At 41.8% G+C, this 18,970-nt stretch overlaps 1 protein-coding gene across 10 annotated transcripts in view; it reads left to right on the forward strand.

The window, feature by feature from the left end:
- The first annotated feature begins 781 nt into the window (after window positions 1–781).
- Window positions 782–18,970, forward strand: part of GRIA3 (glutamate ionotropic receptor AMPA type subunit 3) — a 146,320-nt gene continuing 128,131 nt past the window's right edge. For 7 of the 10 annotated variants that reach the window (XR_001403837.2, XR_015806779.1, XR_015806780.1 and 4 more), the window contains exons 1-2: window positions 921–1,405; window positions 2,259–2,417. Coding sequence is in view for 7 of the 10 variants with exons in the window: in XM_014886397.2 (XP_014741883.1) it covers window positions 1,315–1,405; window positions 2,259–2,417 (250 nt within the window). In the remaining 3 variants the exon portion in view is untranslated. Of the gene's footprint in view, window positions 1,406–2,258; window positions 2,418–18,970 lie in introns of all 10 variants that reach the window. The other 3 variants (XM_088173241.1, XM_014886423.2, XM_014886405.2) reach the window with 2 other exon arrangements.

Raw genomic sequence — 18,970 nt, forward strand, 5'->3', positions numbered from 1 at the left:
GGAGATGGGTAAAAAAAACAGAGAGAACCTGGCATAGGCAGATGCATTGCAGCTCCCTGTGGACATGAAGGCCAGGTGCATCTCAGGGCTGGTGCTCAAGACACAAGGAATGTCCATCACCCATCCCCCTGCTCCCCTGCAACCACCAGGTTGGCCCTTCTGTGTGGTCTGTGCTGGGGCAGCTCAGCAGCTGACACACATGTTGTGTCTTCTTCCAGCATCAAGGATGAAATGGAGACTTTATTTGAGTTCCTTCCTTTAGAGGAGGTTAGGAAGGACCTAACATTCCCTTGTGTGGGATTAAACTCTTGTCTTTCTTCACTTCACGGCACTGTGGGCGGATGATGCTTCCCGCTGATGCGCTGGCACTGGAGGAGGGATGGGGAGAACTCGGGCGCAGGGCCGGCAGCCCCTTCGGGAGAGCGCACGGTCCCTCAGCATCCCTTGCTGTGGCCCTTTCCAGCCTTCTCTCGGCAGCCCCTGGGCTCACGTCTCTCCCCAGCCCTCGCCCCTCAGGCGGGGCCCAGCAGCACCCGCCTGCCCCGGCCATCACCGGGCCTCCCGCCCCCGGCCCCGATCCGCCTCTGCTGCCTCCCGGCCCACAAGTCCTGGGGCGCCCGCACCGCCCATCGGGCACGGGCACAGGCAGGACTCGACCACCTCCTCACCATCCCCGGCCTCCTCTGCCGGCCCCGGCTCGGTTCCCCGCCCCTCCTTCCTTTCCCCGCTCCCTCCCCCGCCCGCCCACAGGCGCACGCACCGCACTCACACTCACACACACAGAGACACACACACACCCGGAGCCGATGCAGCTTTAAAGGGGCAGCTGCAGCCCAGGGGCCGCCCCACGTGAGGCCGGTGCGCTCCCGCCGACCGCAGCCCCGAGCACTGAATTGCGGCCGGAGCCGCCGGGGCTGGGCAGGCGGGCCGGCCGAGCGGAGCGGAGCGGAGCGGCTGCCAGCCCTCCTCACGCCAAGTTTGATCGATAACCCCCTCCCGGCCCGGGCGGAGCAGCCTCGGCGGCTTCGCTACCCACCATCTTTGGGGGAAGTCCCTGCGTTGGGGGGGGCTGCTGGAGACGGGGGAGAAAGGCAATCTCGCAGCCAATGAGCCCTGCTAGACTGGGGTGAAGACGAGAGCAGAGGGATTTGGGGAAGGAAAGGATTAAAAAAAGAGACGAAAGGAGGGGGACCATCCTCCCCACCACCTCCGCCAGCATCGCCACCACCGTTGACACCGCTCCGAGTCTCCAGTTGCGCCCATGCCTGTGCCGCCAGTTTCGGTTTAGGGGCTGAACCGCAGGGGCTGAAGAAAATGGGGCAGAGCGCGCCCCGGACCCTGCTGCTGCTGCTGGCGGGGCTGCTGGGGGAGGCACTGGCGGGGTTCCCCAACACCATCAGTATAGGTAAGCGCCCGCCGCGGCACCGCGACCCGCGCCTTCCCTGCCAGCCGTGGGGAAGTTGTGTGCAGGGGAGCGGGGGGCGAGCCCGGGTGCCGCGGGGAAGGCGCCAGCCCTGCTCCGCTTCCTTCCCCTTTCTGGGGGCGAGAGGCAGCGGCGGTGCCCGGGCTGCGCCGGCGGGCGGCTGCGAGGGGCGCCGGGCTGCCCGCACCCCTCCGAGCAGCGGGGATCGGGTCCGCGCTCTGCGGAACCCTGCCTTGGAGCAGCGCATCCCGTGGAGCACATAATGTGAGAGAGTCGTGGCGTGAATCTCTAGCGACGTGCCCGAAAGCCGGGGCCGAGCGAGCCGTGAGGCTCCGGGCAGCGAGTGAAGTGGGGGCTGTTCCCTGCCGTCTCTCGGAGCATCATTTCCCTCGGCCGCACTATCGCTCCACCAGACCGTGAAACCGCACGTTTGCCACGCCGCACGCCGCCGTGTCCCCGCACATAACTACAGCGGCGATATTTCGGTAGTCTGGACAGGATTTAGGAGCCACGGTTCCGCAAGTTAGACTTCTAAATCTCTGTGTGAGCGAGCATCCGTGTAGAAGTGGCCTGGTTTTCAAGGTGCACCTGCAGCTCCAAGCGACTCAGGGGGCACCTGGATGTGGTGTGTGGCTTTAAAAACCTGACTTTGGACTTGGAATAAGTGTTTCATGTAGGTACTCTGTCAGAGTTATGTGCTCAGGTTCAGGCTGCTCCTGTTCATTCTCTCCTGCAGTGTGCAGCAGGCAAATACAGCTTATTGCCATTGTTTCTCCTCAAAATTAATTCTGAAATTCCTTTTCCCTTTTTTCCTTTTTTTTTTCTCCTCACCTAGGTGGACTTTTTATGAGGAACACTGTTCAGGAGCACAGTGCATTTCGATTTGCTGTGCAGCTATACAACACAAACCAAAATACCACAGAAAAGCCCTTCCATTTGAACTATCATGTAGATCACTTGGACTCTTCCAACAGTTTTTCAGTGACAAATGCTTGTAAGTAAATACCTGGTTTTAAAAAATATATTCATTTGTTATCTATCCTGCATTCAATTCCTTCCTGCTAGCCTAGAGTTCTTGGTCATACAATATAGTGCAACAAATGTGTGTAGTGACTGGAGGTTTAGTAGATTTGCAGAATTATATGGAATACCTTAGGAAAAGTTCTCTCACCACTTCATGCCCTTAGTTTTGTTTTTCACGAAAACAACCATGTTGTTGATAATAGCAGTGCTGTGTAGCTTCAGTCAGTGAATTGCTGCTGAAGTAAGATCCCTCTTCTGTTGAGGCTACAACCTAGCTGTGTGAAAAGGCATAATTTGCAAATAATATGTAGGGGAAAACCAGAAGCAACTGTTTAGAAGTGACCTTGAGGTGAGAAGGCTAGAGGGGTTTGCTTCCCTCATCTGCCTTGAAATACTGAGTTGTTTTCTTCCAGTTAGAGTCCTGTGAAAAGCTGAGGAGACTGTAAACTGACACATACTGTTAGAGCTGAGGGGAGAGAAAATGGAATCAGAGCACTTGGCGTAAGGAGAAATAGCTCTGCACAAGCAGTGCACGCGTAGAATTTAAGCTTTTATTAACAGAAGATGCAAAATAGAATTTTGAGTGTTGCTAATGTGGTGTTAAAATGCGAAATCTCTTTCAGAAAGACTTATGCGTGTTCTGCATTTTAAAAGGCATTCCTTTACCAATAGTAGTTACTGGATATTTGTTTTACTGGTGTATCCAAATTTGATTCTATGCAAGTTTTATTGTAAATCTTTGAAAATGAAATGAGTCCTCTTCCAAAGTAACTAATGCACTTTGCAGTGTGGAGATATATGTCTGCACATGATCTAATGGACCACTGAATGCAATGTACTAACTTTACATTATGAACAGGTTTCTTTTCACAGTTTGCAGGTTTATACTCACGGTATAAAATGGTCAAAGAGGAAGCATTTTACTGAAATAATGAAGTACTGAAGTACAGAAGACTAGTATTTTTTGCTTTAAAACAGTTCTAGGCTTTCAATGACTTATTTATTTTTTTATTTGCAAGAGATAGCATAGTTCTTACATTCCTGTCCCACTGTATATTTTGAGAAAGTTGATGGTTAAAAAATATACAGTAAGGAAATATTTGGACAAATTTTGGATTGATATTCTAACATATCCCCCATGTGACTGCTTCTTGGTAGTGCAGTGTTACACTCTCCAAAGGACTTTGAAGTAGGACCTTTAACACTTTTGCAGGGGGGTTAATTTTGTAATATGCAATAAAAATAATTGGTCAAGATGGGAAAAAATGGTAAATAAAAGTGTGTCTCTACTTTGCATCTTATTTTACTAATCCTATTGAGCCTTAACAACTCTTACAACAAACATCAGACTATTAATCCTTAATCAGTGTAATCCCTTCAAGAGGCTGTATCTCAAACACAGTTTCCTAAATATCAATTATATGGATTTAAACTAAATATGTTAAACTGCTTGGGTGATTAATTATTAATTGTTTTTTAAAAGTTGTTACCAGCGCTTCTTCCACCAACAGAAATGATCCACTTGTTCGCGGGCAGTCAGTATATTTAGCCAGTGTTCTGCTCATCTTCTGACATCTAATGATTTTTGTCAATGCTTAATAAATCCTGTGGCAGTTTTAGTAAAGTGGGACGGTTTTCTGTAGTACCAGGCTCCATGTTCCAACACCCATATTACCAGTATAGTAAAACTGGGAAGACTTAAATCTCTGGAGAAACTGTTGACCAAAGAATACGTACTTACAGTAACCTATTTAAAAGCAGAAGATGTGAAAAAAGAAACAGACAAAAGAAAATGAAAAGGCGACTTTGTCTGTACTGTGTCAACCATCTCATAATACTGTTGATAAGAAAAGAATATGGCAGGTCCAAGACACCAGTCATAGGCTTCAGTAGCTCAAAATATAAAAAACCTCATCAGAACAGTTGTTCTTTTGAATCTGGTACCAGTTAGCTTTGAAAGTCAGAAAACTTATGAGTATCAATGCATTAGGATGAATTAATAGCTTCTCACACTACCTGACTAAAATTCCAGCCTTTAACCATATCCTCATTTCATATGGGAGTGGCAGATCATTTCACCCTGCTGCCATATCCATGAAGGAATTATTTCCACAACATTTTTACCTCACTTGGAGATAAGCATATATTGTCTCCAGTGCTGTCACACAGCCGTTAGATCAATATTTGCAATTGGCAGGGCTCCATAGGAGAGAAACCTGCAGTGACTTTGCCTTCACTGGGGAGGGAGGCTGGGGCTGACTTTGTGGTGGGATAGGTACAGGAGCTGAGAGGAAATTGAAGAAAGGAGCATGTGTAGCCTGAGCCTAGTGCCTATACTAGTCAGTAGCCGTAAAATAATACTTCTCATTCTCTTTTGCATTGATTTGTATGATAGTGACTGTAGTAAGTGTTCCTGTGTGCAGAGATTGAGGGGGGCTCTGCTCAGAAAGATTTATGTTCTTACTGTGCAGCTGCACATCACGCTTGATGCAATCTGGTGCATTCCAGAGGAGAAAAAAAACCTCTTCTGAAGTATTCTCATGAGCCTGAGAAAAAAACCCCACCTCTGCTACGCAGATTTGGCAATATCCCGACATGGGAACAAATTCGTTTAGAAGCAAAAGAAAATTCCTGCCCTAAGCCCCTCCCTCTCATTCCTTTTTTAGTTAAATGATACATAATCTGATTTATGTACATGTATTCCCTGCTTCGCTGCTAGCACCAAGCCACTCTCTGTATATTTAATTTACACACATTCATACAGTATTTATCCACTCTCTATTTATCTGCCCACTTATTTATTTAGCTGTATGATATCTTAACAGAGAACAAATGCAAACACAGATGAAAATTCAAGTGTATTTAAAGGTGAATTTAAGTTTATCAGTTGGCTCTAGGGAAATTATCACATTTCTTGAAATAAGCAACTTTTTGCTGTCAGTAGAAACAGAAAGCAAGCTAACTTGACCTATGAATGTATAAAAGCAAAATCAGGTTATATTTTCTTTAAAAATGCTCATGTAGGGAGTGAGCTGGCTTTTTCAGAATATTACTAATATAACAACTCAAATATATAAATACGTTACTGAAGCAGTAACTTCCATGCATTTCTCATAATCTGATGAAGGATGTTTGTGTTAATATTGAATTGTATAGTTCTGTAGATCACATTCCCTAGAAATAACCCATGTCTGTCATTCTGCTCTGCACTTGTAGTGCACTATACTAACACTGCTCCAGCCTCTGCAGTGTCAGCTCATTAGCACACAGATCTCATATTCCCTCTCTGCACTGTCATTGCAAAAAATTGCTGTTGTACACCTTTACAGCCAACAAATGTGCACTTGCCTTATGTACAATTTTCAAGAAATATTTAGAAAAGTAAACTAAATCTTATGTATAGTCTCCCTTGCATTTCTGAAAAGAAAGCATTTTTTAATGAAAAGCATTGTTTTCATTAAAATCTGTTGATCATGTAATGACAGTGGTGGGATGTGTGCAGGTGAAAAGGGGCTGTGATTGTAGAATCCAGTTAATCTACAGACAGATTCCATCTCTCATCTAAACTTAACCTATCAGCTGCAAATTCTTATCCCTTTTTTTTTTTGAGCTTTTTCTTATGTATCTTCTAAATCCAGAAAGCTTTTCGTATTTTACCAAATATAGATGTGTAGTGGGGTTTTTTTTCAGGAGCATTCATTTTTCAAGAGACAAAAAAAAAGAAAATGCAAAGACATGCTAACCTTAGGTTGCTAAAATCCTGTAGGTGGTTGTATTAAGTCTGATTTCAGACGTATAAAAATTTACTTTAGCATCCTTGTAGTCCTTGTCTTTAATCTTAAAAATTCATCTTGGAAGATTTTAATGGAAGAAGTGCGTGTTCATTGTTGTAAGAGTGTTGCAGAAAATGATCCCTCAGGACTAGCAGCAGACAGTTTTTCCAGTTTAACGGAGCTCTTCCCTTTCCCAAGGCACAGGTGTGGGTGTGTGTGCTCACATGCACCCTCACTCGCACTCGAGCACACGTGCACAGGCACGCGCTTTCTTTAGGTGCTGTTCAGCATTTCTTTCTGCCAGTGGGCAGACAATTTGCTTCCCTTGCATCTGTGTGCTCTTTGGCCAGCTGGCAAAGGACACTGATGCTGCAAGTGGTCAGCTCCCTTCTGCCAAAAGCATAAGCATGTGTTGCTGAAAGCATTGCCAAGTTTGGGCCGTGTACTGGTGGTTTTGCGGGAGCAGCGAGCACAGGAAAGATGCCTGAACTTCCCGATATGGAATATACTCTGGTTTCTCTGGTGTTCTGTGGTAAAACACCTGGAAATGTGCTTTCTACACAACTCTATTCATTACAGACTACTGCAAATGCCTTTTATGCTGCAAAATGTGCTCAAGTATTGTGTATAACTGCTGTTTGACCAAGAAAAGCAGCTGGCTTCAGTTTAGGGGTCAAAGCTTTTGCATTATTGGGTCTCGGTTGAAACATGAAAGGTGTGTTCCAACTAACATTCGTTTCCACTTCATGGCAGAGCAGATGATTTGTCATTAAACTTAATGTGATCTCAGTGTTAGCTGGAGGAACCATACCACTTTCAAACTGTTCTATTATTTCTTAAATTAATTTCAGAAGAAGCTTACTCTCTCTCCTCTGCTGCATACATAACATTGATGTACATTGTGTGTTTAGATGTGAGGGTTCCATTTAACTCACACAGCAGAAATTAAAACAGTATCTTGCATCGATGGACACTTTTTTGAGAGACTGAGTTCACCGAATAAGTAAAGAGTAAAGCATGGTAAAGAGTGCCATTTACTTGTTTAGTTTTGGAAAGATTTTATGCAGATGCAGATATGAAATTATGCCATTTTCCTATATAGCACTGGGCCTGGATGACACATGGGGCTGTTAGGATGAGTGGAAAGCTCCTGATTAACTACACCTTCCCATGAGATGTGTAATAGCTGTAGTTTATCTCTGGGAGGAAATGGAGATGCCATGATGGGAAACTAGCTTGTGACAGAAGCTTTTAACCACAAGAAAAAGCCCCACAATTTTGTTGAAGGCTGAGTTGGAGGCTAGTCCAAGGGCTGCAGAAAACAGTGGGTTTCTTTTCTCTGGGTTCACTATGTTCAGTGTCTGGGAGGTGGGAGGCCATCCTACTGCCAGTGTAGGACTGTTATGCAAGAAGGTGTGAAGTGAGAGAGCTGATGTATTTTCAGTGCTTCTTTATTGTCACAAACCATCGATTTAACATTTTCCACTTAAAGTACATACTTTGTCATTGCCAGTTTTAGAATGCTAATTTGATTTAGTTCAGCATCCTTAAAATGTTTTAGAATATGCTATTTTTGAAACAGCAACAGTGTGTTTTCATAGTTCATTTCAAACCAAGCCAACCCATGTAAACGAAAACCTATGTTCATTTATTGTGAGAAAGTTGTTATGTGAATTGGTGTTGGGCGTTTAAGTTACAACCTGAGAGCAGTACTTTCTATACTGCTGGAGAGCAGAGATCACTGGGAGGCCATGTCCTCTTTTCTAAGGAAACTCATAAGGCAGCCTAAAAACTCTGTGCCTATTATCAGGAGATTTGCTATATGAAGGCTTGTACTTCCACTGGAACAACGTGGTGATCTAAAACCAAAAATTTAGAAATGATTGATCTAGATTAAACCACTTTCTGCGAAGCTGTGATGATCACTGCAGTGAAGCAATTTCCAAATTTCACCCGTGGAGATTTTTTCTTCTAAATATGTATGCATTGTATTTCCTGTCAGAGCTAGAGGCTTCTCTCTGTTGTATCACCTGCTTTATATTATTGTTGATCTTTGGAATATCAGATGCCTTTGAAACTTCAAATTTGAAATCATCTTTGAGTTTTCATGTGCAGTCATCTGATGGAGACTCCAGAGTAGACACTCCTGTTTTGCTGTTTGTAGTCATTGCAGCTGGACACTAATAACTGCTACTGCCTTACAGTACACACTCCAGCCTGACTCTCTTGGGAAGTTTGGAGATATTTCTGTATCACCAGATATAGAATGCAAAGTTAATTTTATTAGTGCACAGCAATGTGTGAAATATTCAAAGGCGGTGAGTGCCCTTTCAGTTGATCTCACAAAGATGTAACTGTTAGTGGTGAAACTATCATATGTGCACAGAGCAAGAGAGAAACAGGTGATGGGGTTTCTGTTTAAAGAGAAAGAGTGAATGTAGGAACGAGTTATGTCAGGGTCAGAATTATGTCAGGTTATGTCAGAATTCACTGAGCAGTCATATCTGCGTATCCTCATCATTGTGTCTAAGGCTCTGGATCTATTTTATCATCTTAACTGTTTCTAAAATAGCACATGGCAATGTGCAGCCCTGACACAAACACCACACACGAGGCACAGAAGCCGTTATTACATGAGGATCAATTTGCAGAGACACAGTGCTGTGGATAACTTGCCCAGGCACTCGTAGGAAGGGTGAGTTGCTCTCCTGGAGTGAATAATAACCCAGGTGAGCACTCTTCTGCTGGAATGGAGCGACCTATCTGGTCACTTGATATAATTATTTTGCCAGACTGTTTGGATGTTTCAGATACGCTGAAAAATTTTTTGCTTGGTTTCTTTCAAGTGCAATTTACATGTTTACTTTCAGTCCACATATAACTTAAGTGATTGGCTTTGAATGCTTGGTTCTGCCCCTGTTTTGGGCTGGTGTTTGCGGGAGTTTATTCAAATGTAATGTTTGAAATTCTGGTCAAGAATTTTGAAAATATGCAGGGCTGTATGGGTGCTTCAATAGCTTGAGACTTTTTTAGTAAATGGACTGTCTTTAAAATTATATGCAGCTATCTGGGATAGCTAGTGTCTGATGGTATATAGTCTGTGCATAGTCACTCATTTTGTGTATACTTCATTATTTTCACAAGTCTTTCTCCTGGGCTGATGTGTGTAATGGTGCTTGCTGATTTCACCATGGGTAGTTCTGTCGCATGAAAACATCAAGCATTTGGGCCTGGCCTATCTGGTAAGGGGACTGAATCTGGGAAATGGTGGAATCCTGTGGTGGCTCATAGCATGATCTGGAGTAAGTTGATTTGTCCTTTTGGTAGCACAATTTTGCAATCTCTTATACAAGGGTAGTAAAATTTGCCTCTGTCTCAGATGTACTGCAAGGCTGTTTCCAGTAAAAAACTTGGAGAGCTTAGGCTAACAGCTCCTTCTTCGATTTATTGATCACTTCTACTTCCTAAAAAAGACAAACCCAAAACCAAAAAACAGCCATCAAAACAAACAAACAAATAAAAACAGAAAGAAAAAATAATCCCCACCAAAATCCAGCCTACTGAAAGATGATTTGAAATTGGCAATTACAGATTTGCTGTCTTTGCTGTAAAATGTTCATTCCCACTGATGGACCTGGGACAACATGTGTCGCAGCTGTACAGCAAGACAATCTATCACTTGGCTAAGGAGGAATTTTCAGCTCTTTACCTGAAGTAAGCAAAGCTGTTGGAGAGAAAAGAAATTTAATACTGGAAAGCTTTTTGTCTCCTATGCCCTTTGCGTTGTTATAATAGGTATGGTCCATACTACTGCAGCACAGCATATGCCCAGTTCTTGTCTACCTGACCCCATACTCTGACTGCTTATTTGGGTGATGGGAGAAAGACCTGTCTTTACTAGAAGTGCTGCTGTCTGTTGATTTCTCCCAGTGAGGTGTGTAAAACGTGCTGTAATCAGTATCTCACAGCTGCTAGCTTTTCCAAGAGGTGTGCAGCAGTGCTTTTCAGGGGTTGCTGCCTCCCGTGATTTCTTTGTCTCATTTTCATTTCAGAGATCTTAGTCTGATATAGGTGCTGCAGCCTACTTACTGAACATGGATCAGGTCTTCTGGATCACAGGGTTTGCTGCCTGTGATCATGACACACATCTTGATTTGTCTTTGTACTCTGCTGTGCATGCTAAATTCCCTAAAACTTTTTGGTGGTTGTCATTGTTGTAATTTGTGTTTTTCTGTTATGGGGGAAGATGGCTTGGGGAAAAGTAATAATGGGTAAGTTTTTTCAGGTGATGAACTTTTTGTTTTTTCTACAGGAGAGCTTGGTGAAACACTGATTTTTACCAGTTACAGAGGTTTTGTCTTTTTAGACTTTACCACTTGTGTCACCAAATTTGAATTCTAGTGAAGTCTGCTGGTCAGAAAACTCAAGTTCATGCATGCTGGTTTTTTCCAGCAGTTAGATGAGAGCTAATTAGTGTCTATTGATTTGCAAAGGACTGACCCCAGCTCTAACCCTGGATTGAATCAAAACTGTTAGGGGGATTCTAAATTGTCTAGCAAGTTTAATGTACTCACCCGTCTTTCTCTGAAGTGTTTTGCACTGGTCAAGTAGCATCTCCGGAGTGGCTTCACTACTGTTGTGGAGTATGTGAAAAGCACTTGGACCAAAGGAAATGCTGAATGAGCAAACATTCTGCATAATACCTACTATCCAACTCTGAATTTCTTTTTTAAAACATTGCTTTTTGTGCCTATTTGCTTATGACTTCTTGATAAATAGAAAATAGGCTAAAGACAAAAAGGTCATGATCATAATGTCCCAGCTAATCCTATTTCTTTCCTGTTTCAGCCATGTCAGCAGACTGATTCTCATGACTAATGATAGATTTTACATATTTATATTGAATGCCTCAGCCAACTCAGACCTACTTCCTCTACAGAACCATTATCCCACTGTTCTGTGCATCCCAGAAACTAATTGTATATCCCAGAATAACATGATGGGAAATGATGGGAGCTATGTGACTTGCTAATCTTTTGTTTCAGATGTAGTTCCAAAAGAGTTTTAAAGATTTAGATTGGAATCAACCAGAAAATGAGAGAATTAAAAATAAAATCTTTTTTGATAGTTTCAGATCTAAAAAAATTACTCAGCTTCAGTTGAAGTCAAATGTTTTGTTTTGGAGATTATGATTTCTGTTTTGTGCATTTTTTTTCCTGGTTGAAACAATTGATGAAGCTTATCCGAGTTAGCAAGATGTTTCTGCAAGCATGAATCTGACTTTTTCAGAGTAAAAGCACCTGTTCTGTCCAATTTTGTAGCAACATATATATTATGGATGTGAATATGAAATTGTGTGTGATTTGGAAGAAATCCTACTATTTTTCAGGGTATATAGTTCAAAGTGCTTGTGATGGGTTTTATGGATAGATGACTTTTGTCAGTCAAGTATGTGTAGCATGTATTTCCAAGCCATCTACAGGCAATTTACTTTATTACCTGGAGAGGCAGTGAGATAAGCCCAAAATTGATCAAAATGAGACCAGTTAACCCTCCTGAAGATTTCCAGTACTCCGGTTTCGCACTCCAGGTGCAGAGCTGCTTTAAAGCATGGAACAGTGTAGCTTTACTACATGCAAAGGGTAGTAAATGTTGTGAAGATTTCTACAACTGCAGTGTCCTGTTCCAAAGATGTGTTCATATGCACCAGGTGTGCTTCACTGACAGTTACTTTGTTCTACATAACACAAAAAGAAATTGCAAGTGGTGATGCTTAGTTATGCCTATCTGCAATGACTACTGGGACCTAATGTTAAGTGCTTCATTGTTCTACCCTCAAAAAAAAGAAAAAAAAAGCCTCTGTATCCTATTAGAATAAATAGGGGCATTCAAGATATGTAATGGGATCTTTCTCTGATGTGATTTACACCAGTGTAGATTTGGAGTAGCTCTGTGAAGTCAGTAAAGGCTAAAAGCAGAGTGGTCCCTCCTGGGGTGTTCCTGGCTCTAAGTGGGGAGCATAGGTCTAGGACAGCCAATGGATTCTTCAGAGGAGATCATGAGCATCTTAATCAGTAGCACACCTTTCCCCCAGGGCTGTGCAGGCTGTCCAGACTTGACTTCAGCAACTAGCTGAATACACTCCTGTGTTGCATTGCACGTTATTTCCTTCTGGAACTCTGGGAAATTTAGCAAAATGATCACGTTCAGCAGTAATAAGTGTCCCTTTATAAATGATGCTAGGTATCTCAGAAGTATCTGTAATAGACTGTGTAGAGCAGAATCTGCCAAGGAAAGATTTCGTTTTTCAATTGAAACAAAATAGTGTAAATCAAATAGTCTCCAGCAGAAAGTGCTGACCCTGCTTTTAGCAGAAGTCACTTATACCATGTCTAGTTTCAGATTTCGTTTCTTTTCCCCCTTTCCCAATTACAGGTATATTTTGGTAGCTGTGAAGCTTTCACTACTTTTCTCTGCATCAGTTTATATATTTTGCAATTTTATGAATAGAGGCTGTGTGGCATTAAAGACTGTAGACCCTCCTGTGAAAATTAACTGCTTGTGTCTCTCAGGTGCTTGCCTGAGTAGTGATAGTCATGATTGAAAAACATTGCACCTTTTTCTGAGTTATTCTAGAGATAATTCAAGAACAAGCCTCTGGTAGAACAGGATCTTTTGATAGAAGAATAAAGTTAACATTTTAATTTATTTTCACGTGTAAAAACACACTGTTGTTTTTCATAAAAAGGGAACCTATTGTGGGTAGTGATGCTGCTAACTCCTGCATCCTGGTCAGGTTCCAGCTTGGATCAGCATCAACATAAATCAGTTATTCTCCTGGAAGCTTTATTTAGATAAATTATCTGCACTTCCTGCCTTAAATTCTTATTGTGTTGTTCTACAGTGCTAGGCCGTTTCACATAAGATGCATTTGAGATTTGAGGCAATCTTTGCACGCTGGAGGATACAATTTGATATTAAAGTATATTTTCCTTGCGGGCTTTTCTGCAAAGATTCTGTACTTCCTTAGTACTGTCTGGAGATTCTCTGTGTTAATAAGAATTGTTTTGTTAATTGATTCCAGAATCTGCTGCTCTGGAATAGTCTGCCTTAATCAGGATCTCCATATGAATTTTAAAATGGCGTATTTCTGGACAAAATTCTACTTTCTACTATGTTGTCTCTAAAACTGGTTATATCAGCCCAGTCTATTTCTTGTATGTGCTGGGTTGATTTCAGTTTACAGCAACATTCTCTATAGGGGGATTAAAATCAAAATTAACAGTGTTTTCAAGAAGCCTGGGTGAAGCTGTGTATGAGATATGAACCATCTCAGTTTCTCAGAAATTCAGCTCTGTAACTGAATGTACATAAAGTACACTTGAAAAAGTATCTGAAAACTCCAAAGACAGGAGACCTTCTTCTGCAAAATGGGTGTGAGAAGGACAAAATTAGTTTGACAGTCTCCCCTGCTATCCTGCCTGCCTCATTCCTGGATGAAAGAAGCTGTAGAAGTGTAGAGTATTAAGATCAAACCTCCTGGATAATCAGGACTGTGACTTTGTTCTGCATGACACAGAAGGGCCTGCAGTCCCTGCTGCTGCCTGCCTTTTCCACTGAGCCTGCCAGCAAAAGGATCAATTAGTGCCAACTGCAGGAGTGCAGCTCCCTTACAAAGGCCTGTGTCCACTTAGAACTGTTCATTTAAGCTCTCATTATGAACTTCAGGTTAATAACAGTGCATGCTGCTACCTCATCATTTACCTGAAACTGAGAGACTATTTTAACAATTTAGCCATCCTCCAACCTAGTTTGGGTGTTTTTTTGTGACTGAGTCCAACTTTAAATCACCAGGAGAAGTGGCTCATGTTGTGCTGTGATGATTACAGTTACAGTTTGTTGAGATTTATTGGCAATATAGAATAAAAAGTAGTCACTTTAAAATATTGATGATCAAAGCAATAAAGATGTGCAGCTTGATAAATTTACCCATTCTTAAAAGCTGGCTTTTCTTTATTAATGTCCTGCAGACAATTTACTTTAACAATAAAATCAAGGCTTTCATTTTAAAACAGCCACAGCCTGCCTCATTTCTCAGAGGTGTAGAGGTAGTGAGGTTCCCCTGTTTCTCCACTGGTAAGTCAGTGTTCTCTTTTCAGGAAAGTTGGTGTCATTAATCTTTTTGCTTTTGGCGGTTTTGCTGAAAACATCCCACTGCAATGTTGACTTAGTGTGGCTGGGCGTGCTGATTGTCATTAAATTAGCAATAAGCTTGCAAATTGGATAACGCTACAAGTTGAAGATTATTTTAATTGCCAGGTTATAAATTTTCTGAGCAACAGGCTTTAAGACTGAAAAGAGATTTTGGATGTAGATGGAACAATGTGGCTTTTGAAGCTTAGTCCAGCAGTAGTTTGATTACCTGGGTGCACACAGATGTGCTGTTGCTTCCTCTTCAGACTGTGTTCAGAGGGTTTGGGCACTTCTGCAGAGCTCATCTGATGGAGTTTCTTTGGAGCATTACACTCCATGCGAAGGAGCTGAGGTGGTGGCCTTGGCTCCCATTCATGATATCTGCAGAAAAGAATTGCTGCAGTCCAGTGGTGTATTGAGCTCTCTGCAGTGGTGGCTCATGGCACCACAAATCCTGCCTGGAAGCCAAGGAGTGCCAACCTCTAGGTCCTTGGAAGAACTCATCTTTCCTCTGTTTTCCCTAGAGCACACACCAGGCATCTTGTAATTCTTAAAGCGAAATAGGGTAGAAAACCTAGTAAGAATTCCTGATGGTTAGGAGATTTTCCTGCAGGAACGGGAGATCTGTGCCTCAGCCCAGGGCTGGTGACCCACCAACGTGCACTCACATGCTAAGCAGCAGTGGTGTTGCAGTGCTTGCCCACAGCCCTGCAGGGTTGCCAGCGAGAGACTCACTACAATCACAGCAACTGGATCTTTTTCACTTCAGGGCTTTAGAAGCTTTCTTTGGGATTTGTACTCTGCAGGTTCTTCCCTTTAGTCAGCTGTCTTTATTCCTTTTACTCTGTTCTCTGTTCTTGCTTTTCTTTTATAGATAGGATTATAATTTAAAAAAAAAAAAAAAAGAAAGCTATTTGCCTTCCCAGAGACAGGGAACAGGACTGGGAATGGTGCCTTCTGTTCCCTGTCTGCCTGGGTTCACCTTGCACTCATCAGCCTTGCAATTAGTCTCACTCACATGGAGCTGTTTGGTTTGATTTACTCTCAATAACTCTTTTCAGAATGGGCAAGTTTCACACTGAAGTAGTTAAAAACCCCAAACTTGCTCATGTTTCCTTTTAAGTGACATTAGTGTAAGCCACTACTCAGGCTGGGTTTGCTCAGATCACTGGAGCTTTCTATGAATCCAGTTTGACTTTTGAGGTATTTACCAGTCCTTGAGATTGCGTGAGTTTCCTGCAAAGTTAGAACTGCTGAAGCACTGGAGGGATCATGCAGCTTTCAGTGCAGTCAGTATGTAAATACAATAACTGTGTGAATGAAAAACCAACAGTAAAATTCATCAGCATTTTTTTAGTTTCTTGAAGGCTGCCATGCCTTCTGCTCTGATATGAGACTTCTGTAGCTCCCAGTGATGAACCCCCTGAAACAAATGACTGAGATTAGTATTATTTATAGATAACCATTGAGATCAGTCATCCTTCTCAAGCTGTTTATTTTTGGGCAGCCCAGTGAAACTGATGAAATTGCCAGTTGTCTGAAATGCTGCTGCCAGTTGTTTGAATGAACGGTATTGATTATAGTTACAGCACTATTCATCTCATACTGGCACGCATACAATACATGGATTATAAAAATGCTGTCTCTGTTGACAGCTGGGTTATGAAATGATACACTGAATTATATGTCCTTGCAGGCAGTGTCTGCATTGACTTTTCTTACCCTAATTCAAAAGTATTAAAAGTTACTTGAAGGAATACAGAATGGAGCATCAGACTCTGAAAAGATTAAAGTACCTTTGTTAGAAACAACCAGTTGACAAGTTTATGTTGAAATGAGATGACACAGCAAAACTCCAATGAGTACTAATTGGTTTAAACAATCTTTTGCTGTGAAGGTGAAGAATATTTGTTTTATTAAAAGAGTAAAGGACTTCTTGGAAGTTGCAGATAGAGAAGAGACTATTTAAATGTACTCTATTACCACAGTTTTGTTTAAAAATCAAAGAAAACCTTGAGACAAGCCCTATTTGCAAGGCATATAGTAGTAGTCTTCTGGCTTCAGAGCAAATACCTTCATATTTCTCTTTTTTTTTTATTAAAAAAATGCATTGATGCAGTGATTGTATTTGTCTACAGTTACCCTCAAAAGTTTTCCATTCTTCATTCTGTCGCTTACTTAATGGCGTGTATCCCAGTTGCCTGGGTCGTTCCATCACAATGTCTTTTGCAGTGGCACTCATTGGAGACAAGGTCAGCAGATGGCCTGTTGGCTGTGGAACAATCTGCTCTTATAATTCGAATGAATTAGAACCCCAAAAGTTGAAATGAAAGCCCCTCTCACATGTGAGAATGTGCTCTCTCATTGATAAGTTGAGGTATATTTGAAGGATTCATATTCTGAAAAAGTGTGATCATTAAATAAAGATTAGATAGATTTTTAAGTACTGTTCTTGAAAATTTCCATTGTCTTACTCTGTAGCCATGAATGAATGAAAACAGATTTAAGTGCTCAGAGATTTTTATTTTAATTTTACTCATTCTTTCTTGTTTATATCAGCAGCCTCCAGCTGCTGTTCTGAGAGCAGACTTTCCCTATATTTACCTGAACTAGCTGGTACAATGAACATGACTTCAGTAGTACACAGTGGTGACAGAAGTAACTGTAGAATTCTAGGGTGTGTTTTAAAATGTGTTTGCAGTTGTAGCCAATTTATTAAATAATTGCATTTAAAGTTTCATCAAATACCTGAGTCCAAATCACTCCAGCTGGAGTAGATTGACTTATCGTGCCTCATGGAAACAGATCTATGTCACTATGGGTTTTGAAATGATATTTAGCAGTTCTTTTCGGCAGTACAGTGTTTACAGATTTGCTATGAATTTGTGTGTTGCTCGTTTGCCAAAGGGTCATATTCTTCCACAGCTTGCATTACTAGTGATAACTTTCAAGTGTAATATTTTTACTATAATTCCAGGTTTTTCACAGCATGAACTACCAATTTCCGAAATAAGAAAATAATATTTTCTCTAGTTCTTTCTTTCTTTTCCTTCATAGCTTGAATTTTTTTTTAATCTGTAAAATTTGTAACCGAGAAAAAGCTTAATTTGAGTGTCTCTTGTCATTGGTTTTTCAGATCCTAGCAAGCCACTTTTTATCTGTCTGCTTCCTTTTGCTTGCTTTTCCTTTGTCTCAATCTCTGCAGTGAAGCTGTTCTAATACCACCACTTTAATTGCTGATGTTTTATTCTTAAATTATTTCTCAAAAAATTTAATCTCCCCTTATGAGACAGGATATGCTCAATCTCTATGTTAGGGGATGAGTTAGCAGAATAAATATGTGTTCGTGGGAGAATAGACACCCCCACACCCGTGCTGTCAGCGGAGAGAGATGGATTCTGTTGATATTTGTGTGGTGCAGTGGCTGACAAGATACAGTAGCAAGGATAAAACACTAGCGACTTTACTTGGCAAAATTTAGTGGTCTCTTCAGCTGTGAATGGGTCTGCTTAATTGTTCCCCTGCTGAAACGATGCATCAGAGCAGCACAAGCTGAGCAGTTGTGATGGCTGAACTTGCTCCTGCTGCTCATGAAGCAGACAGACTGTAAATGCAAACAGTAGGTGCTCCCCTTACCTCTAATTAAAGCATGGATGTGAGTTTGACTGCTCAGCTGCACTGTCAAGTTACTCACAAAGCCAACTTGGGAGGTGATAAGCAGGTATTTTTGCTAGATACCTTTGCCTTTCTGGCTTCCTCAGCAGAAAGGACGGCTTGAGGGTGAAGAAAAGTGCAGTGATGAATCTTTCCTTTTTTTCTTTTTCCTTTTTTAATTTTAGAAAATGGTGATATTTCTACAATTCACTTTAGTGTAGAGGATGATTTCCTATGAATCCTAAGGAAAGGTGTCCTTCCCTAAGCAAAATTGTCTCATTCTTCTGTGGAGCTGCAATATGACTGCTTCTGTCTGCTTGTGTTTTAAGGATACAAGATCAATTGTGGTAATAAAGATTTACCTGTGATGGTTATCTGGGTTCTTGAGAAAGGAATGGCAGAGGAAGAAATAAGAAAGGGTGATAATGTCATTTGAGAGGTTTCTTGTATAGGGCTGTGGCTGAAACACCTTATTTAATATTCTGCAGTGTTCTGTGCTCTGTCTATAAGGGCGTTAACACCTTGTAGAAAACTTGGATGTTGAAAATGAACATCCTAATGTCCAGATTTGCCTTTCAACAATCTGCTCTGCTGTATAAAACAGCTGTGTGGATATCTAATTCAGGCCCCAGCTTTGTTCTATGTGAGTGGCAATATCCATTGCAAGAGGCAATCTGTAATCTCTGTTAGATGTCAGTTGGGGTGAGTTGTGTTGTCTTTCAGGAGAATGAGAACATGTGGGCTTGCTTAGCTAAAGAACTGGTTATTTTTCAGATGTAGTTAATCACAAGCCCAAGTTCTTCACCTGAACCATCCTTCCAGAGTCATACATTCTGGTAGCTTTTATTCATCTTGGGCAGCAATTACATTTTTAAACACAAAAATTCTGATTATGCTGTTTTGG

Source organism: Sturnus vulgaris, chromosome 14 (genome assembly GCF_052056855.1).
Source record: "Sturnus vulgaris isolate bStuVul1 chromosome 14, bStuVul1.hap1, whole genome shotgun sequence".
NCBI classification, from domain to species: domain Eukaryota; kingdom Metazoa; phylum Chordata; class Aves; order Passeriformes; family Sturnidae; genus Sturnus; species Sturnus vulgaris.